The 23,241-nt window shown below is 48.3% G+C and overlaps 2 protein-coding genes across 2 annotated transcripts in view; one reads left to right on the top strand and one right to left on the bottom strand.

The window, feature by feature from the left end:
* BICDL1 (BICD family like cargo adaptor 1) overlaps nt 1-895 on the top strand; it is a 44,620-nt gene extending 43,725 nt beyond the window's left edge. The window contains exon 11 of the mRNA XM_058816867.1: nt 707-895. Within this exon, the coding sequence (XP_058672850.1) occupies nt 707-895 (189 nt within the window). The remainder of the gene's footprint in view (nt 1-706) is intronic.
* A 4,854-nt stretch (nt 896-5,749) lies between these two features.
* On the bottom strand, nt 5,750-21,842 carry RAB35 (RAB35, member RAS oncogene family). The gene is made up of 6 exons (XM_058816526.1): nt 21,704-21,842; nt 16,582-16,632; nt 15,698-15,821; nt 9,093-9,217; nt 8,881-9,005; nt 5,750-8,332 (listed from the first exon to the last, which is right to left on the bottom strand). Exons 1-6 carry the CDS (start codon nt 21,753-21,755, stop codon nt 8,204-8,206), a joined length of 606 nt encoding a protein of 201 aa, XP_058672509.1. The 5' UTR covers nt 21,756-21,842; the 3' UTR covers nt 5,750-8,203.
* Nucleotides 21,843-23,241: the final 1,399 nt, after the last annotated feature.

Below are 23,241 nucleotides of genomic sequence, written 5' to 3'. Positions count from 1 at the left end.
GGGTAATTATTTTGTATAAAGGAGCTTCACTGTGCAGCAAACATGGACGAAATCAGAGCATTCCTGGTACACCTGAAAAGCCACAGTTCATGTTGAGCTGTCAGTCAGAGCTCCCACTGCTGTGCTGGCTCTAGGGGAAGGAGGGGCTCTAAGGGACGACCTCAGTTCTGTTTGGTGAGTCTGGTGCAAAGCCCAGGAGGGATCTGGTGGGCCCACACCTGCCCCAGCCCCTCAGCACCGTCCCCAAAGCAGCCCCAGTGACAGTGGCCATGCAGCAGCTCTGCCACCCCTGCTGTCCCCAGGTGCACACAGACCTGCTCAGCACAGACCTCCATCCTTCTTCTGGCCTCTGCTTTCAGCTGCATTTGTTCTTATTTATTTCTCCCCAAAGGGGACATCTGCAGGCTGCAGAGGAACGCAGCTTAGGGGCGGCACAGAGTCTCAAGCAGGCACAGAGCTCCTGTGCCAGACCACCTGAGCAATCTGTCCCTCAGAACTGTGTGATTGATCTTCCTCACTCCCTGAAAAGCCTCATGGCAGTGGGCACAGCTGAGCCTGCTGTGGGCTGGGGACACAGACCTGTCCCTGCTCCCTCATCCCTGCTCCATCTCATCACTGCACGTTCCATTCCCATTTCAGCCGCCCCGCCCCAGCTCCCCTTGGCATCAGCTGCCAATAACGGCCCTGTCCTGTCCCTCTGCTGCAGGATGACATGCACAGGGTCATTGACCAGCAGCTGATGGACAAACACCCGAAGGAATGGAGCCAGCTTGCTTATTCCTTCTCCAGTGGCGCCAGGCGGGGCGCCAGGCCCTCCCCCAGGCCGGAGCAGCAGGGGGACGAGCCCGGCGGGGCCGAAGGAAACCGGCTCTTCTCCTTCTTCAAGAAAAATTAAATTGAAAAAGAGAAAACTCTCCAACAATTCCTGCTTCAAGATGGGGAGTGGGGCAGCTGCCCAGCTTGCTGATGGACCCAAGTCTGATCCACTGAGTAAAAAAGAAGGGGGCAAAGGAGTTAACCCTTGAGACTCTGCACTATTTACACCACACCTGGTCTGAACCAAATGTTTACATGAATTGGAGATTTGCAAATTGACAATGTGATTCTAGTAGAAAGAAATTTTTCTTATTCTATACATGAAGTGATAAACTTCAGGGTATATTTTAGGCGCTTTGACACAGTCCAGTTTCTGCTGTGAAGAATTCTCTGATTGTCTTAAAAGCATTCTTATGCTGGAGAAGGAAATAAGCAGCCCCAAGACAGAGCAGTGCAGGGGATTGAGAACTTCTGTCACAGCGAGCAGAAGGGGAAGAAGAGAGCTGAATGCAAGAGGACAGAAGGGAGCCATTTGTGTCACCCTGGCAGCTGTGACATCCTTCATCCATCCCACTGAGACTGGAGTCACTCTGGCGCCAGCAATACCATGTTTTGACAGATGTAGCTTTCTCCGTGGTGGAAGCTGAGCCCTCAGTGCAGCTCCTGCCTGGGCACCATCTCCCCTGGAGCTCTGCGTGGCCGTTCACCCTCGCTGGGATCCAGGCTCCTCACAGCTCAGGGCAGGGGACAGATGGGTGGTGTCACTGTCCTCTCCAGCTCCCTCCTGTTACAGAGGTAAGAGTTGCAGGCTGTAGCTACAAAGATTTCTCCCCAGGAGACTGACCATCTACAACAGATTACAGACTGGATAAAAGTTGTGCATATTCAGTCCTGAGGCACCTGCTATTCCTCCAATGGCCAAAAGTAGTTTGGGGGCTTCAGCAAGTCACACACCTTTCCCCAAAGCCATACACATCTCCCAAGCAGAGTAAGAAAACTGGCATTTTAACTGGCTAGGCCCCCAAAAGCCTAACTAATAATTCACTGGAAGCCTACTCCCAATGATGTCAGTCAGTCTCTGACACTGGGTTGGCAGACTCCATCCTCAGAAAGCACACTGGCATCTGCCTTCACTGAAGCCAAAGGCTGTCAGGGTGTCTACAAAGCTCTGGAGAGCCTGCATGTTACTCTGCCCTATGCAGTAATGGTGGCTATAGCCTGACAGAAAGGAGTTTTGTCCCTGCCTGGGGGTCAGTTTCTACTCAGCCCTTCAGTGAGCAGGTAGCCAAAGGTCCTTTGGATCAATGACCAGAGCCTGCTTTGCATGACTTGATCAACAAGAGGGAACGTGGCTTTTTTGGTGTATTCCAGCACACTGCAGTGCTGGAAATCCTGCAATACTCAAGTAGGGACCTGCCCTCTGCACTGGATGGGCACTTTACAGCTCTTCTATCAGTCTGCCATCATAAGCCAGTGAGGAGCACCAGGCTCAGTTCAGAGATGTCCTGCTGCTGTAATGCAATTTTCACACATTCTCCCAGCTCATAATACCCATGGGCAGGCCCCAGTTTGTTTCCTGCTGCTTTCAAAAGGCCACCACCTACACTGTCCCACAGCAGACAGAGCTGGCTGCACCTTCAGCCCTGCCCTGCTCAGCAACTTCGGTGCTAACACACCATCCCACAGGGAGCTGCTATCTCTGCTCACAGGATCAAGCTTTCTGCTAGAACAGGTACCAGTCACCTTCTAAGCAGCAGGTAAGAGGCTGGTGGCTTGGGTTTTAGTGTTATTCAGCCTCCCTGTGGGATAGAACATCCATAATACCTCAGTACAAATAATCCTTTCTGCCTATGAAGATTTGAGCATTCCTGTATTTCCTTGTTACATGAAACCACCACACTGGTATGAGACCATGTTGCACTAAGGCAGCTCTGGGCTGCAAGGAGCAGAGTGCTCTGAGATTGGCCATGATAGTGAAGAGCTGAGTGGTGACACCCATCTACATGAAAGCAATGAACCCTGGACTGCAGAGCTGCTTCAGGAAATGCCTGGGCAAAGCCCCACCAATACAGCTTGATGCTTTTGGGGAAAGGCATCAGGAGCCTCACAGGCAGGGAAGGAAACTGAAACTTGGCCTCTCCTTTCTAGGCGGTGCTCAGCTGTTGAGTATCTGCTTGTAGCCACTTGTGCAAGCGAGGGGAAGGGCTGCAGTGCAGTGCCACATGTCCTCATCCTGCCATCCTGCCTCTACTGTGACTCTGGACAGGGCAGGGACACGAGGCACCTGCTCAGCATCTCCCGCTGCCAGGACTCAGTCACACCCTCATGCATTACCCCAGCCTTGGATCCCTGCAAAAGGAGGCGTGGATGCCAGTGACACCTGTGACACAGTGACACCCATGACACAGTGACACCAGTGACCACTGAGAACGATGCTCTATCAAGGAGAGCCACGTGAACACCTCGGTCCTCAGGGACCTTTCTTCTGCTGTCAATTGTCATTTCCCAGACCCCACCAGCTCTCTTCAAGCCACATGCCCACCATGTGTGGGACTCTACCCCAGCGAGGATGAATGGATGGATGGATGGATGGATTGATGGATGGATGGATGCAATCCTGAGCAAGGGCCTTAAGTTTCCCCATGAAGATGCAGTAATGAGATGAAGAAAGGTGCCTTCTGCTGTATTTGCTGAGGAAAGTGACTCAGTCGGTTGCAGGGGTAGGCACAGCTCATCTCTTCATTTAATGAGAATCCTTAATCCCATAGCAATTTTATTTATTTAACAAGAGTGGCAGAAGAGATTGCAAGAGGAAAGTCTGCATGTTCTAAGGTGCCAGTTGGGTATGGTTTCTTCAAACAAGCCCCTTCACCCTAAAGACTTAGTTGCACTACTAAACCCAGAGATACAAGAGAACTGGGTGCAATGAACTGGACAACACACCAAAGGAGATCTCCTTGTGCTGAGCTGCTACTCCACAGGAACAGACACTGCCTTAACACAGCAGCTAGGTTTTGTCTTCTGTCTTGAAAAACCTCACCCGTATTTGTCACGTTGTGTTTGAACAATGTCCCGACTGCTTCACTCTGTGCTGTCATTAACTCACTCCCCTCCATCCTGTCACAGCCTGGAATCAGCCTTGCAGTGCTGGTTGGAAGACACTTCACGTGTGGCACTTGACTCTTCCAGGACACATCCACGGTGTAAAGGACACATCAGCTCCAGGAGATGAGATGGAGGAAGCACATTAATCCAGCAGGTACTCAGGATCCCAGAGGAGATTTAATGAGTGGGATCAGCAGCTCTAAACACAACCCTCAGCCTTGCTTTTGGGATAATGGTAAATAAAACAGTAGTGCTGCACAGTCACTGTTCAAATATTGCACAGAGAAGAGATGCCTGCTGAGATTAAGGTTACAAAGGACTTTCCCACAGGTAACAGGTGACTCTTTGGGCAAACGTTTGTTACACCAGCCCGAGGGAAAAGGGATCAGTCTCTCCCCTTCCTAAACTCTGCAAGGGAAGCAACTGTAAACAAGGAACAAATGGAAATGAAAGGCAAGTCACTAGCACTTTATCTTCACACAAACTTAGATCAGCAACTTGCCATGGAGATGAACAGTAAATCAAAAAGTTACTGACAACAGAGTCATTTTGCAGAGAGAGCAGGAAGTGAGGCTGCGGGCAAGGCCACATGCACTTGTCCTACTTAGAATGGTAGATTCCAGATCTGCCTCTCCATCAGGCAAACTCTCTACTCCCCACTCGGCTATAAAAAGCAAGATTGTTTGAACCAAAAAGCCAAGAAAGGAAGTGTCTGGGTGCTGCAGCAATGATTCCCTTGGATTGAGAGGGAAAAAGCACACAGCAGGGACAAGCAGAAAGAATGTACCTATAGATATGTACATATACCACAGTGCTGTAATTTTTGTATGTAGCAGTCATGTAAATAAATGTATGGTTTTTATAAGATACATATTATAAAAATCTATAAAGGCATATTTTTAGTAAAAACAATGCTCTACTTCTTTTGTAAATAGTTCTCTTCAGATTAAAGCATCATTTATACAATACTGTCTCAGCTCTCACCACTTTACTGTGCCCAGCAGCAAAACAAGCTCATTTTTTGAACTGCCATTTAACAGCCAACAGCATCTTTGGTGCTGCATCAGCCCATGAAATTCAGCCAGGTAAAGCCCCTGTGCTGTGTGTGCTTAGGGGAGAAGGGGCCAGGGCAGAAACATTTGAAACATTTGCATCTCTTGATGCACAGGAACACCTGAAGGTGGGTAAATCATCCCACCTTCCAGCCACTGCTGTGCTTTACTGCCCTGGGATGGAGGCAGACTCAAACAGGAAGGAGTTTAGACAGCAGACACAGACAGTGACAAACAGCTGGCAGCAGCTGCAGCTCTGGCCATCCACACATCCCCAGGAGTCCTCTCCAGCTGCTCCTCCCAAAGGGCACAGACACAGCCAAGGCACCTTCCCAGAGCAGCTTTCCATCTCTACCAGCCTGGGCAGGGCAAGGGGGTGCTGAGGGCACAGCCACAGCTGCAGTTCCTGCACAGATTAATGAAACACAGAAATTTGCAGGGAAAGTGAGGAGAGACTCCAGATGATTTTTACTCACCTCAGGAGAAGGAGCTTTCGAAGCTCACTCAATACTTTTTGTTGAGCAGAAAGACAAAAGATTTCAGCACAATCACAGGCATCTCACTTCACACAGAAATAAGTTCCACCTTCCTCTTTCATTCAAACTAAAACAGCAAATAAACATTTGAAAGCATTAATTATGTTTTTTTTTTTTAATATCCCCTCTCAGGAAATAACCCTTTACACTCAGCAGCAGAGCTCACCCCTGGCTTGCCACCCTCCACCTCCAGGTGCTGGACAGCAGAGGAAACAGAGCCTCAAAAAAAGATTTGGCAGCTTGTAACCTTTATTTTTAGTTTTTTAAAATTATTTAAAAAGCATAATTAGAAACTTTCATTACAGAAATAATCCTAGCAAACCAGTTAGACATTCCATTGCTCAACATTTAGGAAACTTCACATCAGCACCACTAGAGACACGGTCCCCACCCCTTCCAATTGAACAGTGATGGCAAGAGCAGAGGTAACTGCTCCTCTACAGCCAGCTCTGGGAAAAAAAAAAAAAAAAAGAAATTCCCACTTTAAGCCAGGAAGCTGGACCTGGATTGACAGAATTCCAACCACAGCCACAAAAACCTGGACTCAAAGAGGACCAATTTTTCCATATAAGAGAACACTCCAGGCTTGGGTGCACCATTTCCTCATTTTATTGCATCATTTCCAGTAAATTCAGACACGTTCTTTACTTCTGCCTATATGAAGTTACTCCCTCCTAGATCTGCACACAGCTACCAACAAGATTCCCAAAGTAACAGAGCTGGGCCCCTCAGTCTGCAGGGGGAACCCCCCAGCACAGCTCCAGGGACTGGCCCAGCTCCTCCAGCACACCACATTCCACACTGGAGAGCAGGCAGGAGGGACTGGTGTGACCAAAGCCACCACTTTGCACAGCCCCTCAACACTGATCAGAGCTCAGCCCAGCAGCACCATCCCAGCTCACTCCAGTTTTGGGTTACCAATGCAGGATATGTGAAGAGAAGAGGTGGGTGAAGGCAGCTGGACCCATATCCCAGCACCTGAACCCATTAAAACCCCACGTGTTGCACATTCATCGTTTGCACTTCGGAAAAAGTCTTTAAAGTGATTGACTGTGATGTGATTGTATGATCAGGGCTCTCACCACAACCTGAAAAATCTAAAAAAATGCAGGCAAAATAAGTGACTAAAATTTAGCCTCTCCTGGAGAAAGGGTGAGGAAGGGAGAGAAGTGGGCTGACTCCAAGCTCATGGACATGGGTGAATCACATCCTACCAAACTAAGGCCAGCAATTCCACAGGGCCACTTACTGGCACATGGAGTATGTCCAACCTTCAAGGCCTTAAAGGAAGTCATACCCTCCATGCCTTTTAAGGTAAAATTATTTTTTAATATTATTTAGGCAATAATTCAGGTGCTGAGCATGTCCTTTCAGCCCAGACATTTGATATTTTAGTTACACACACACATACACTCTCCACCTTTAACTAAATCTATTCAGGCTGAGGAAGTGAGCCCTTGTTTTCCCAGAAAGGCTGACCAGGGCCAGGAAGATGTTGCTGAGCACAGCAAGCCCAGTTTGTTTCCAAGTGTGATCCTCCACCACCACATAACCCAAGCAAGCAAGCTTTCCATGTCTTTGCATTAAAACAGCAGTCCTCTTTCCTAACTGAAGAATCCTGGGAATGATCCTGCAGCTTCCATATTCAGACATCAATAAGAAGAGCTCGATTTTTTTCATGCCTTTTCTCTCTCAAAAACAAAAGCTTTACCACCAAAATTCACATTCGAGTTCAGATTGCCTATTTGTGGACAGGGCAACAAGGAGAAGTTTGGGGTTTTTGGCAGAATCACATGATTTTTGTTCTTCTCAAAAGAAATGGACCCTCACTTAGGACACTGGCAGAACCAGAAGCAGAGATCAAAGTTGTTAAACTTTGCTTTAAAAAAAAAAAAAAGGTTTTATCCAAACAAATCCCACTTCTGCAGGTCAGTTTGTTTTCCAGTATCTTGATACAAAACTACAGGAGAGCACAGGTACAGCTGGGCTGCAGCACAAGGAGGTGAAACCCAAGGATCCAGCCACAAATCTGGATGATGGCAAGCTGAAATTCCAGGCCCCAGCAGCAGCTCCAGCTGCCAGCCCAGGGGCTGGTGAAATGAAACCCCAGGCTCCAGCAGCAACACCTGCAATCCTGGTACCTAGAAAAACACAGCCCGAGCCCCAGGAACAGCCAGGGACTCCAGGAGAAGCCAGGGGCAGCAGATGCCAGCCTGGAGCCCAACAGAAATGCAGCCGGAGGCCCCAGGAAGCAGTGCCAGCCCGGGGCCAACTCAAATTAAGAACTTTTAAACTTTTTCTTTAAAAAGATGAACTCTGCAGTCCATGATTGGTTGACATTAAGAAGGCAGAAGCCAAAGCGACAACAGAGAGGCGAGGCTGGTTAAAGCAATATACATTATATACAAACTCTTGGGTTAATTAGTCCACTTGGTAGGCAACGTCCTTCTTGTCTACAAGGCGCACTGGAATGAGCAGGGGAGGAGAGGGGGGCAAGATTCCATCCAATACCTTCTTGGCACTGCAGTGGGAAGGTGCCAGCGCCTCTTGATAGAAAACATGGAGAAAAAATAATCTTTAAATAACGGCACAAAACTGAGAAAGTCCTCCCAAAGCCTGCCCCAGTGGAATTGCCCGAGTCTAGCTGGAGGGGCTGATCTGTGAGAGCAGAGTCTCTGCAGCAGGGAAGGGGCATTAGCAGCACCGCTTCTTCCTTTTACTGTTCTTCGTTAGCTTCACCACATCGTTCTGTTGCTGCTGTTGCTGCTTTGCTAAGTTCTCTTTCTTTGCTCGCAGGACAAGCTCTGTAATGCAATTAAACATCTGCAAGAGAAACAAGCACACTCAGACCACCCCAGAACTCGGGCTGGCTCCTGTGGGGTGCTGCTCCTTGGAAGCCATTCCCCTTTTCTGTATGTTTCAATAACGTTTCAGAGACCTTCCCCAACCCACTGTGGCCCAAGTGGAAATCCAACACCTTTTCCCAACCCACTCCCAAGCTAAACAGTACCTCGACAGTACAGGACTTTCTCAGTTTTGTTCCTTTTTCCAAACCAGTAAATAAAACCAGGGCAGTTTGGAAATTGAGGCCAGGAGTGAAGCCTGGGCAGTCTTACCTCCTACAAGCATTCTCAACTCTTTCCTGCCTAATACATGAGCACTGCCAAGCTACTGAAAATGCAGTGTAAGCCTCCTTGATTTTGCTTCCCCAACTCTTCCAAAAACAGCTGAATGTCTCTTCTTGACATTTTACCCACTACTTGCAACTCGTACAACCTTTTCTTTCTCAATGGGAAGAATGGAATTTTTATTTCTTCCCATACCATTATCCCTAAATCATTCTATCTCTACTCTTCTGAATATTATATTACCTCTTCCACATTAATATTTTCTTTGGCGCTGGTCTCAAACAATTGGATCTCCATCTGCCCAGCAAATTTATAGGCATCTTCTGTTTCTACCACTTTTCGGTCTGGGTCATCATTCTTATTGCCCACTAAAAAAGGAAAGAGAATAAAAGTCAGTTTGGTATTCCAGCAGGCCAGCCCACTAAATAAGATGCTGTAACTCCCTAATTACCTACCAAGTATCCTGCAGACATCATCACAGTTTTGATTAATTTCATGCAACCACCGTTTTACATTCACAAAAGATTCTGCGCTCGTTACGTCGTAGACAACGATGACCCCGTGTGTTCCTCTGTAATACCTGTGGGGTACAAAGGACAGCAAATGTTAACCCAGGGCATCACCTTCTCTTCCACTGAGCTTCTACAGGATTCCCAACAAATCCTCAAGTTATGGTAATCAAGTGCCCTCAGTTTCTTTCCATTGAGACTCATGCAGCTCTTTTATAACAGCTTGATCCCAGGCTATTCCTCCAAAGCTACAGAGCTCCCTGCTCATTTACTCTACACTAATACATTTCCATGTCCAAAGTCTTCTAAAATCTTCCTTGTTCAGGTTGTCAAGCCCTCCAAAGATGAATGCTGTCTTCCAGCTACAGGACCAAAGGCAATGGTACCCCCAGTACATGCTCAGAACTGCCTGTGATGTGATGTGATCCTTGGGGCTGTACAAGCCACATCAAGTTTTTGCAGTAATTCTCTTATCTGTGAACGATCACTTACAGACTAAAATTTCAGCAGATCTCCAAATATACTCAACCTTCAGTCACAGTTCTCTTGAGCTCTCAAAAATTTCTGTCTTGTTGAGCGACTGTGTTCTGATCACACCTTCCTACTCAACAGATCCACTCCATATGTGCATTCAATACACTCTGCTACCTTTAGCCATTAAAAATAAGCTTTATTTCAGTTTATTCCCATTAGTCTTGGGCAACTGGCACCTTTAGATGATGATGCACAAGTCTGATATGCAAGAAAAATATCTGAATTCAGGTTCCAACATTATCACCTGCACGAAGCTACCAAAGACAGACAGTATGTGCACCATGAAAATGCTAAACAGAAAACCAGCAAGCTCTGCCTTCTCAGTTTTCAGCCACAATCACAAGGCTACCAAGTACATTCCCTATGGCAAATTAGGCAGCTCTAACCCAAAAAACAAAAAGTAATTCCAACAGGAAACAGTTAACAGTGAGTCTTCATCAGGATCCATTTTTTGTATTATGTGTAGCTTTCTTCTTTTCCTTTCATCCTCTTCTCTTTCTTCTGATCAATATTAAACTTTTTAATAAAACAAATTCAAGAAACCAGCATACAAAATTGAGGATTTTCCCTTAAATTGTGATAGCATTCCTAGACCTTGCTGTCTTATCACAAGCACTTCTTGCAGTACATCCACTGCACTTCAGAGATGTCCACTGAGACCATTCTGCTCCTCTGTGATTTTTCCAACTCAGCAAACACACCTTTGAACTTCAAAGCTTTGAACCTAACCCAAACACACCTTTGAGAAGATCTCAAAGCTTCAGCTCACTTTGCTACTGAAGTGCTTCAGCAAGTCACTGTCTCTTCCCACCTCCAGCCTCATCATCCTTCTCCAAGAGAAGCCACCTCCTTTATGCACCATCAGACTTGCAGAGAGGCACAGAGCACCCCCCCACCTTCCTCTCCTGGGCACATGCAGAAGACACCCAAATACTTCTCCCATGCCATGTTTTACCAGTGATTTATGCTGTGCATTTGCTTCCCTTGGCAAGAACTAACTCAGGTAAGAATTACTTATTCCCAGCCCATAAGAAATTCTGCACTTTCAAATGTTCTACTCCATTCACAGTCAGTTCTTTCAACAACTTCAAAACTTGCTACAGCACTGCATTTGTGCTTTACTTGATTACAACACAACTTTATTCATAACTTGGATCCTTTAGAGGGAAAAGTATTTCATGGCCTGAATCCACATGTTGCAAAAATAACCCATCCTCTCCTGATACTGGCATGCCCTGCACACCGGTTTTGATGAATCCTGTTTTGTGTGATATCAATCCTACCAACACACTGCATTTCTCCACAGCTGAACAATAAAGCAATTATCTTCAAGCTCTCCTATATCATCACCTAATAATCTTTTAATTCAGCAGCCCCCAGGCTGACCTACCACTTCCTCCCCAGCACTGAGCACTGCATTTGCCAAGGCAGCCCTTGGAGAAGCGCGGTGGCTCAGCTGCACCTACGCAGAGCTGCTTCTCTGCTGTGCACACCAAACCCAGCCTGGCATCCCTGTCAGCCCAAGCAGGGGCCCAGCACAGCATCCTGCTGCTCCTACCTTGCCCACGCACCTACATTTTCTCCTGAGCAAAGCACATGATGTCAGGGAGTGGAGAAGGGGCAGCCTGAATGCACCAATCCCACTGCTGACACCTCGTCAGCCCTGCTGCGTGTTGCTCCTGGGATGGGGCTGTGGGCTGGACCCTGCAGCAGAGACCACCACAGCAATGGGAACCCTGCAGGGGTTTGGAGCTCCTGCCACTGATATTGCCACCACCTCATCAGAAATAGCCTCCTTTGTGCAAGACAGCAACCCCTGACTCCTGCTGAGTGCCTACCAGCACTGCTGCTATTTTTGGAAGGGAAAATTGTCTGGCACATCGTTCTAGAAAGGTTGCCAACCCCTCATCTACACTAAAATGTCATTTTCTCTATTGGCTGTTATTACCAAGAGAGATAAGCCTGAGAGATAACACCATGACTACCTGTTATTCTCTAACTCTTAAGTCCCATAGCACACATTTCTTCTCAAAAAGCTGGTCATGCTGTTTTCCATCAGCTGTTAGATGCTCTGCATCCCAGATAACATTTAAGGCTTAACAAGTACAGAGAAGCTTCTCCAACCCCAAATGCAGGACAGTACTAGAAAACAAAATCTAATTTATCCTATCCCATACTTCAACTTCCAGAATGATGCAGTGCAGAATTGCTTTTATAACAGGTTGTGGGCTTTGGCGAGTAGAGAACAGATGGGGCTTTTGGCATTCAGGGAGGAGTAGGTGTAAATTTTGTGCTTTTGGCAACCAAGAGGTAGTTGAGACTTTGACACAAGGGAAAGAATGTCTTATCTCCTTCCCATCCACATTTTTGGGGAAATGGAGACCACAGAAATGAAAGCAGAAGAGACCTGAAGTCCTCAATCTGAGCCTCTCAGTCACAGGCTGATGCTGGCTGTCCTCTGTGTGGTGGGAGTGCTCTGCCATGTACTCTGCAAACCCCCAAAGCCAGAATCTGCTGGTGGAAATACCTTCATGAAACACAGAAAATATGTTCTAGACCAGTTATTCATGTTAAGAGAATCCATGAAAGTATCCTGCTGAGCTGAAAGACAAGCAAACCTCACCTGTGCAACCTTTGGATGCTTGGTGGTAGCCAGCAATCTCCCATACAGTTGGAAGTCCCAAGACCTAGAGGCTTTACATTTAGCTTAGGTGTGGAAAAGGCTTAAGAAAGCCAACAGTTAATTGAAACAAACACCTTACTGCTTGTTGTACCACTAGAATTACCTGGGGATTACCCAAACTCAACATGTCCTTCAGCCAACTGCATCCCCTCCTCACATCCCTGAACACAGCCCTGGGAAACATGAGGGAACATTTGCCACTCATTGGGGCATTTGCTACTGCAAGAAACCAGTGAGAAAGCTCTCAGATTCCCTCAATTGCTTCCCAATATTAACATCTGGAGTTATAACAACCAGCTCCATGGAGCACAGCAGTAGCTAAGATTTAAAAGAGACACTATGTTGGTCCAGTAGGACCTATATGTTGTTTTTTTTTCAGGAAAACATTTAACTGCCAAATGTGGAAAGACAGGGCACTGGTTTTTAATCCAGCTTCTTTGTTCATATTTCACTACTTTGTAGCACACATTTCCTTCCTTTTTTCATTCATCTAGAATTCTAACCATTTCCAGAGACTTCTAATAATCTGGTTTCATACTGATCTTTCTCAAGTTCTTGGAAGCACATCTATTGTCAGTCAGACCAGTCTTTTAACTCCTAGCCTTTTAGTCATAGCTGCTTTACAATACACAGCAATTGTATCATCTCCAAGATCTTATCCCTCTCTCAAACATGCCATTCCACAGGAAACCATGGCAGAAGGTCCCTCTGCTATCACTATTTATCCTGAGCTGGCATCTGACAGCCATTATGTAAAGCTTGAATCCTAAACCCACAGTCCTGAATCAGGACAAAGTAGTCCTGTCTACAAGAGGAAATCAAGTACAGGGACTGGCTGCTCATGCATTTTAAGTATTCTTGCTAATACAGCTGCATCCTGGCATGCTAAATCCCTGGTGAATTTAAATCAAATTTAATTTGGATGACATTCCATGGCAACCAAATTCACACAGATCAGCCTCTCCTCCCAGAAGGCACCAGCTATCCCAGTATTTCCACATTTAACAGACAATAAAACCAGCTGCCTTTATACTTCCTAGGCTGAAATTTTCTTGAGCTTCTGTAGAATACTCCAGACCAACTTGATGTCTGTTCCTCAACAGTTTTATTCTGCTTTTCAGCTTTTGACTGTAGCTACAGGCACGTGAAATCAAACCACTACAACCTTTTAATGTTTCCCAATTTTCCACTATTAACTTCCTACCACCTCTACCATTTTGCAGTTCTAAGTCCACACAGCAGCACTACCAACCTATTACTGTAATTACCAGATGGGCTCTAATTTCAGGCTTGCTTGCCAGGCTTGGCTCAACATCAATCTGAACTCTGCCTTTCACTGTAAAGGGACTCCCTGACCTACTGTAATACTGAAGGAACACCTTTTATATTCTAAACTTCAGTCTAAACCTCAATCTAGTCAAAGACTAGGCAGACTACTATGTTCTGTTGACAGGGCACTCACACTCCACCCATGATTTGATGACCAAGCCCTTTTGTAAGAATAAGCAAGGTTACTTGATTTGTCAGTTAGTTTAGGATTAATAAATCAGTTACACTACCACTTTGCCAATTAATTAAAAAAAAAAAAAACAAAACAAAACAAGCCAGCCAGAACCATTTCTAAAATTTAACTTTCGTTATGGCCTGGTTTTATAGGTGATATGATTAGGAATGCTAGACAGGCAGAGACAACCAACATAGCAAGAGGAGCCCTCATCCCACTATAATCAGCATTCCCAAAGCTTTTTCCTCAACACTTCAAATGCACTTGGGCACATGAACTTCTTTGCACAAAACTGCAAAAAATGCAGATTTTTCCCTGGCCATGGAGTTACCACTCAGTAACTACGAGAGCCCTAAGGCAGAAACCCCAAACGGTGAGATCCCCCCCAAAGCAAAATATGCCCCACTTGGGGTAAAAAGCAATGCAAAAGGAAGTAGCAGCAGAATTCCAAGAGGTCATGGCATAAATGCCTCAAACCATTTCATGATCTATTTGAAATATTAATGAAGAAAAGAATTTCCATAAAACACTGCACAAGGTCCGATCCGCCGCTATTCCCACTGACAGAGGAATCCTTTGCTGGTGTCCCCGCTCAGTGCTGGACACACCATGGCTTTCTAAGCTGGCTGGCATCACCCCAGGACCCAACGCTCGTTCCTGAGCCCAGGGAATCTGCAAACAGGAAGGCCATTTGCTGACTCAGCACAATCAGGGCTCTCTGACTCGCCTGTCACAGCTGACAGGGCTGCAGCACTGCACGGCTGCCTCCCCCTCACCACTTCCTTCCCAAAACTGCCTGCAGCCTCCAACAAGAAGTGATGTCACACACAGGAACCCTACAAGAGGCAGCTGAGTTTTTTTTCAAGCTAAACACTTCAGAAACAATGGAAGTAACCCAGCAATATCCGTACAGGAGTGCAGAGGAAAGGGGCGGCGCACACATCACGGTCAACTTTGCCATTTCTAGACATAACACAGATGTAACCAATCTCATTATTTTCAGAACTGAGCAAATTAATCAATTCATCAGCTGAAAATTATCCTCCTCTCGAGTAAGAGCCAAAGGAGAAGTGAGTCATGAAAGACCAAGTGAAACACATGGATCTTCCAAGAATTATTTTGGTTAAAACCCAAGGAACAAAAGTTCCATTTCCAAGTGCACTTTTCCCTTTTCCCCCCGTGAGCAGTCCACTTTTACTGCAATCAGTTTACAAACACATTTTATTCTTAGTTCCCACCACCGCAGCTCTAGGTGTGGTTTCTTCAGGAACAGGAAAAGCTCTGCACATGCTGTTCAAAAGGACAATGAGTTCGAATCTGAATTCCAACCAAGGAAAATGTTAATATCATGTGGGCGTCTGCTTCAGCAGAACTCCACATAAAGATAGCTGCTGAAGCATTTGTCCTAAAGGAAAACCAGGAGAAATCCTACTCTTCAATCTTCAAGCTGTTCATTAGTTACATGACACTGGCAGAGAGTCTGCACTCTGTGCTTCTGCTGTGCAGTCAATCAGAGGACAAACCTGGACAGGCACTGAGACAAGCTGTCTACTACATGCAGACTAATAACTCCAGTTCTACCAGCAGAGGAATAAGACAAAGCCACCACAGAAATGCACAGAAGGATGAGGAACTCTGAAATCCCAGTTCCAAACCTTGCCAGAATATCACCAGCACAGTCAGTTCTGACAGAGCTGAGAGAAGTTTCACTGTACAGACCACACAGCTCTCATTAGTTAATCAACTCCAACACTTCAATAGCTAAACCCCAAGCCTGGCCCATGAGATCCAGAGCCAGAGCTGCCCAGCACAAAGGCTGGTGTTACTCACGTTGATGTAATAGTCCGGAAGCGTTCTTGGCCAGCTGTGTCCCAGATCTGGAGTTTCACCTTCTCTCCGTTGATCTCAACTGTCCGGATTTTAAAATCCACCCCAATGGTGGTGATGTAGCTGCCTGGAGGGAAAGTGTGGGTAAGTGAGAACCTAAGGCTTGTTTATTTTGGATGTCCCAAAGCACATTTCTTGAACACTACTTGGCAGCAGCTCTCAGACTGGAGAGGAGAATAAAGTTCCCCATATCTGCTTACTGTTTAAAATGCCTTATATCATGCTGATTTACATATTTTTGTCTGTACCTAACAGCTTTTCTTCCTAGCCATAAAACCACTTCTCCCATACCACCTTTAAAATTAACAGCTCAGTGTTACAAAATAAAATTATTATTTTTCTATCCCATTGATCAAGAGTATACACCCAAATAACTCAAAAAAAAGACAGTAACTATGAAAGCATTTCACTTGTGAAAATCTTGAGACAACACTTTGCTTTAAATACTTGTGGAAACACTTATTTTGAATGCAATCCTTATTTTGAATACTCTGTTCTAGGAGTTTCCTCCCAATAAATTGGTTATATCACAAATGTTAAGTGGTTTACCACAATACTTAATCAATCTAAATCCCAAATGGCTAATAGGAAGTCTGCAGAGTATAGCACAACCAAAACCACCCAAGCTGTTTCTGGAACCACCTCAGTATTTCAATACTCAGCTGCAAGTGAAGATCAGGCAGGATGGCCTGCACAGGCTTTACCAAGAGATGCAAAGTTAAAATATGATGTATTCCCAGCACAGCTATCAGTGGGCAAACACAGATTCCTTACAACCAGCAGCAAACCTAGAGCATTTCACTTACTGAAGGAAACAAACCACTCACCTGAGAAGGTATTATCTGCAAAACGTAACAGCAAACTGCTCTTGCCCACACCTACAACAAACAAACACAGCAATACAGTCATCCTGGGGGGCAGGGACATAACAATGTTTTATCCACGTATTGCATAAAAATCAGCATATCATTCAGTACCATCCACCTTAACTATTCATCTCCACACTCTCCTTGGAGATTTGACCAAGCACAGGATGCTCCTGGTAGCAGTGCAGGGAGGGGGACTTGTGCCCTCCCTCCTCCAGCCCTCAGCAAACCTCCCAACAGCAGCTTCTGAACTGTGGTCAGTTCAAGAGGTCAGAGAAGAATAATAACTAAAAGCAAGTTCACAATCAGTAGGCTTACATCTGCTAGGGAGAGAGCCAAAGCTGAGCATGTCCTGTGAATTAACAAGTGCTCAGAGCAGTGCTCTGAATTCAGCACTATTGAATTCCACTTGCACATCGTGTGTGACGTCAGTAACAGCACTGCCTCCCTCCCGTTCCGTTCCGTGTGGAATTCGGACTGCTCCGACCATCACACCGGCTCGGTACTCCAAAGCTCACATCAGCATGGCCACAGTGCAACAGCAATTGGGAATCACTGTCCTGTACTGCCATCCAAAACAACCTTGCTCCACATCTCACAGGAAGGACACACACCTTTCTGAAGCTGTCCCTGTTGCCAAAATGTTCCATGAAACATTCCTCTAAATGCTTTGAGTAGCTCTCCATCCAGGTTTTCCATAACTGATTGTTTGCACCCTGATCACACCCTGCTGCAGGGAAGCATTTTTCACAGTGCTTCAGACAAGAGCTGTAAGAAACTCATTCCTGCACACCCACCCAAGGGAATCTGGCTATCTAAATGCCTCCACGTTGTTATCTCTGCATAACATCTCTGCTGTTAATGACCCTTCCTCCCCAAAATAAATCTGCTATGGCATGAATAGGAACTTCAGCTTCACCGAGGTAATTATCTACTAAATCTTTTCAGGTAGAAGTTATCCAAGGTAATTATTTTGATGATATATAACTTGCAAGTTCTTCTTAAGAGAAGACCTATGCAAAGGCTATGCAGAACTCCAGTAGTTCTCAGCTGCTGGCACGTGACAACAGCTACCAACAAAAAATAAAAACCAGCCTAAAAATCTGCACGATTACAGTAAGCCAGGTCTCATTTGCAAAGAGTTCAAATCACCAGCCATCTGGAGAAGCCATGCTCATTCCTCACTGCTACCAAGCTAAGGAGGAAAAGAGGAAAGGAACTAAAAAATACAAAGCTACAGCATGCGTATCATCAATACATCTGAGCTCAAAAAAGGTAGCAGAGCAGTTCCTGTACTTCAGAGGACTGGTTATTTAGCAAGAATTAAAGCTCTGCAAATACCGGTCAATTAAGAAAAAATAAGAAATTAAGAGAAAACAAGGATGTTTCAGCAGCAAGTGCTGTGCTTCTTGACCAGGCAGCCCTGGCCTTCAGCTCAATGAAAGGCAAGGAGGAGCCAGAAGCCACAGACCTGTCAGACACAGCAGCGCGGCCGAGCTCCGGCGGCCCTGGGCGATGCTGCAGAGCTGCACGTGACACTGCCCTGTCACAGTGCCCTGTCACACCGCTCTGTCACACTGCTCTGCCACACTGCCCAAGCTGCACTGCTCTGTCACACTGCCCTGTCACACTGCCCTGCCACACTGCTCTGTCACACCGCCCTGTCACACTGCTCTGCCACACTGCCCAAGCTGCACTGCTCTGTCACACCGCCCTGCCACACTGCTCTGCCACACTGCCCTGTCACACCGCTCTGTCACACTGCCCTGCCACACTGCTCTGTCACACCGCCCTGCCACACTGCTCTGCCACACTGCCCTGCCACACTGCCCTGTCACACCGCCCTGTCACACTGCTCTGTCACACTGCCCTGCCACACTGCTCTGTCACACTGCCCTGTCACACCGCCCTGTCACACTGCCCAAGCTGCACTGCCCTGTCACACTGCCCTGTCACACCGCTCTGTCACACTGCTCTGCCACACTGCCCTGCCACACTGCCCTGTCACACCGCCCTGTCACACCGCTCTGTCACACCGCTGTCACACTGCTCTGTCACACTGCCCTGCCACACCGCTGTCACACTGCTCTGTCACACTGCCCTGCCACACTGCCCTGTCACACTGCCCTGTCACACTGCCCTGCCACACTGCCCTGCCACACTGCCCTGCCACACCGCTCTGTCACACTGCCCTGTCACACTGCTCTGTCACACTGCCCTGCCACACTGCTCTGTCACACCGCCCTGTCACACTGCTCTGCCACACTGCCCAAGCTGCACTGCTCTGTCACACCGCCCTGTCACACCGCCCTGTCACACTGCTCTGCCACACTGCCCTGCCACACTGCTCTGCCACACTGCCCTGTCACACCGCTCTGTCACACTGCCCTGCCACACTGCCCTGTCACACTGCCCTGTCACACCGCCCTGTCACACCGCCCTGTCACACTGCCCTGCCACACTGCTCTGTCACACTGCTCTGCCACACCGCCCTGCCACACTGCCCTGTCACACTGCCCTGTCACACCGCCCTGTCACACCGCTCTGTCACACTGCCCTGCCACACTGCTCTGTCACACTGCCCTGTCACACCGCCCTGTCACACTGCCCAAGCTGCACTGCCCTGCCACACTGCCCTGTCACACCGCTCTGTCACACCGCTCTGTCACACTGCTCTGCCACACCGCCCTGCCACACTGCCCTGTCACACCGCCCTGTCACACCGCTCTGTCACACTGCTCTGTCACACTGCCCTGCCACACCGCTGTCACACTGCTCTGTCACACTGCCCTGCCACACTGCCCTGTCACAGTGCCCTGTCACACTGCCCTGCCACACTGCTCTGTCACACTGCCCTGTCACACTGCCCTGCCACACTGCCCTGCCACACTGCCCTGCCACACCGCTCTGTCACACTGCCCTGTCACACTGCTCTGTCACACTGCCCTGTCACACTGCCCTGTCACACTGCCCTGCCACACCGCTCTGTCACAGTGCCCTGTCACACTGCCCTGCCACACTGCCCAAGCTGCACTGCTCCCAGCAGGCTGGCAGCTCCCAGAGGGAAGAAAGCTCCCAAACTCAGGAAGTTCTGCATGCTCCCAGTGACAACGATCTCACTAAACAAACCCTGCCTCTGACCCACACTGTTCACACAGAGAAACCACACTCTGGGTGACCCCACACTTCCCACACAGAGCTGTTTGAAGATCTGAAGACAAGGCTTGCAGGGCTCTCAGTTTCTTGAAGACAGCAAAACGAAACAAAACAAAACAAAAAAAAAAAAAAGGCCTATTGACTTTGCACAATTAAAATTAAAAGTATATTTCAGTGTCAGACAAGATTCTAAAACCCCCATCTTACTGAACAGTAGAGTAAATTAAAGAAGCAGATGCAAAGCACAGATCATCTGTATTATTTTTAAATATCTGGCACAGCTGAAATCACCAGCAGCTTTTCAAGATGACCTGTTCTAAAAACACACAAACCTACTACCCCTCTGACAGATTTGCATACAAGGGAAAGCAGATGAGACAGATTATCCTATCCAGTAACAGTCCACTTCCTATTGCAGGGAACAAATGTCAATAAACAAGGCAAGCAAACTGTTTCGTGCAAGCAGGGGCAAAGCCATCCTGTTGGGGTTAGCAAAAACAAAACCAAAGAAAAATCAATAGTCAAACTACATAGTGAGATTTAATTACAGCAGAGAACCACAGGCAGTGACAATTCTCACAACACTCCTTTCACTGGATACACTACAGGGATTTCGCTCAAGAAGACTGAGCTGACAAAATTTAATTGTTTAAAATGAGAAGTCTTACTCGGAGTTTTCACCATCCTGTTTATCTTGCCTGAACAGTCTTGGAACTCATCAGCAACCAACAAAGCCACTGCTCTACTCAGAATGCAGCATTTGGTTGTAATAATCCAAGGCTCCCAGAACTGCCTGGGGTTTAAGCTGCTCTGAAGCTGTTGTCCTGTCTCCCTCCTTAGATCCCTTCATGCAGACACAGTTTAGTGTAGAAAAAACAATTTTTTGCATGAAGCTAAAGCTTCTGAAGGTGACAACTGCCAAGACCGTGCAACATTAGCCTTTCATCAAGAGCTGTGCCTCGCTGCATGCCGGGACCTGCCGCCCCAAGGACCACACCTCTGCTAAAAGAAGAGGGTGGATGCACCCTTCTCCAGTTTATGGAAATTCAGCTGTAAGCCGCTGGAGTACTACCAACACCGAGCTGCAGGGACGGCAGCAATCCTCCCAGCCCCAGTCCAGACCAAAGCACCAGACACTGGCACAGCTCACACGCTCAGCCCTCCAGAAGTTTCTGAGGTTGCTGAAGTATTTAAAGGTCCATTTTCAAAAAAACCTCAAACTACGCCTTTATGTCCTCTTTTTAGATATTTGCATCCTATGCTACAACAAGAAGCACACAAAGCTACCAGCTCTTCCAGGATTCATTTAAAAAAAATAAGGAACTCTAGAACTGAGACTTCAGGCTGAAGCACAAAAGAAGACTTCAGGAATAATAATTAAGATAATAATAACTGTTAAAACGTACTAGCTGCCACACTGGAAACAACAGTCCTTAGGGCAGCCAGCCCTTCCCATCGATCCCTAAACCGCCTGTCACGGGGGCAGGGAATTCCCTGCCCATCCCAGCAACAGATTAGTGGGCGCCGTCAAAACATGCGCTCGCCAAGGTTGATGCCGGCAGCACCGCCGGTGCTGTCCTGGCTTCTACGTGTCTAATCTGCCTTTTCCCAAACCCAGCCAAGCTATTTACCATAATATCCTGCGGTAGCCAGTTCCGCAGGTTTATCAGATAAAAGCTCCCGAAGCCCAAGCGAACGCGCCCCGCCATTCACGCACAGCGCGGGGTCCCGGCTCAGCCCCGCGCCGCGGCACCGGCACCACAACGCCGCGGCTGCCCCGGGCGGAGCAGGCCGCCCGTCCCCGGCTCCCCCGCGCCGCCCGCCCCGGCCCCGGCCCCGCCGCCGCACTCCGGCCCCTCACGGCCCGAGGGGCGGCCACACCGCCAGCGGCCTACCCACGCCCCCGGGCCGTGCCGCCCGCGCTCACCGCTGTCGCCGATGATGAGCAGCTTGAAGAGGTGGTCGTAGTCCCGGGCCATGGCCGGGGCGCGGCCGCGGGCGGCGGAGCGGGCGGGGGGGGGCGGGGGGCGGCGGCGGCTCCGGCCGGAGCCACTTCCCGGACAAACAGCCGGAACTGACAGCGGGGCCGCCGCCGCGCATGCGCCGGGCCGCCGCCACGGGCAGCCAGCTCCCCCGCCGCGCCTGCGCCGGCCCCGCCCCGCCCCGCGCGCGGCTGCGCGGGAAAACGGCCGCGCCCTCACGCGCCCGCGCCTGCGCGCGACGGGCGGCGGTTGAGGCGGGCGGCGCGCGCCGGCGGCCATGGCGGGAGCGTGGGGGACCCGCCGCCTTCAGCCGCCCTCAGCCGCCCTCAGCCGCCCTCAGCCGCCCTCAGCCGCCCTCAGCCGCCCTCAGCCGCCCTCAGCCGCCCTCAGCCTCCCGCCGTCCCCCGCCGCCGCTCCGCGGGAACCTTGTCCTCGCCCCCGTGCCCAGACACCGACAGACCGCCGTCGGGCGCGTGCTTCCCCCCCAGTTCCCCTAGGTGCTCGTGTGAGGACGCGGCAGAAAGCGACGCTGCTCCCATTAAAGTGTCAGAGGCGTGAGGGAGCCGCAGCAGTCCCAGCCCTGCTCCAAAGGAGCGATTTGTGTAGGTACAGGAACAGTCACCAGCGCAGCCCAAGCCGCAGGTGAGGAGCCCCGCAGCAGTGATAGGAAGTGCCCAGGTGTGTGTCACAGGCCTGGCAAGTCAGGCCAGTCTGAAATTAAATGCCTGGGGTTTTTTAATCCACAGATATGCCGGTGTATGGCTCGGGAAGGGCCTTGACCTCACACCCATCTGCAGCTGTGCTTGCACCGTCCCCAGCCACATCTGCAGTTCAAAAGCACTCCCAGCAGCCTGAGTGGTTTTGTTATCAGTTGCACAGACATTGACTACACAAATTTTGCCGGACTATGGTCACTTTTTAGGTGATTGCCACTTCTAAGTGGAGACATGGCACAAGAAAAGTGCTGGGGTTTTGCTCTGATTAATTTTTCTTAAAACATTCTCACTGGTACTTGAACTCCTGAGATCAAGTTGAATTAGTTAATGAAACCTGTTACTAACATGCATTGTCATCCTGATGGGAAGAGGTATGTTAGCACTAAATAAATTATTGTTACGGATTATAAATGAATCTGTATTAGGAATAAATTGTTCCCTGTGAGGGTGGTGAGGCCCTGGCATAGATTGCCCAGAGAAGCTGTGGCTGCCCCATCCCTGGATGTGTCCAAGGCCAGGCTGGGTGGGGACTGGAGCAACCTGGGATGGTGGGTCATGTTCCACTTAATTATAAACCTTTCTTAACCTTGAAAAACACATTATGGTTTTCAAAGTTCACCTCGTCAAGGTCCTCACATCCTGCAATCCACCCATGTGACCTTCAGCTCACATTCACTCTGCAACTCATGCATTTTAAACACCACATATATAGATATAGATACAGATGTATAGATGATGATATAGATATAAATTATATAGATATAGAT

This window comes from Ammospiza caudacuta, chromosome 18, assembly GCF_027887145.1.
Source record: "Ammospiza caudacuta isolate bAmmCau1 chromosome 18, bAmmCau1.pri, whole genome shotgun sequence".
NCBI classification, from domain to species: domain Eukaryota; kingdom Metazoa; phylum Chordata; class Aves; order Passeriformes; family Passerellidae; genus Ammospiza; species Ammospiza caudacuta.
The sequence above is the reverse complement of the archived record's forward strand: the minus strand, read 5'-3'. Positions and strand labels throughout refer to the sequence as shown.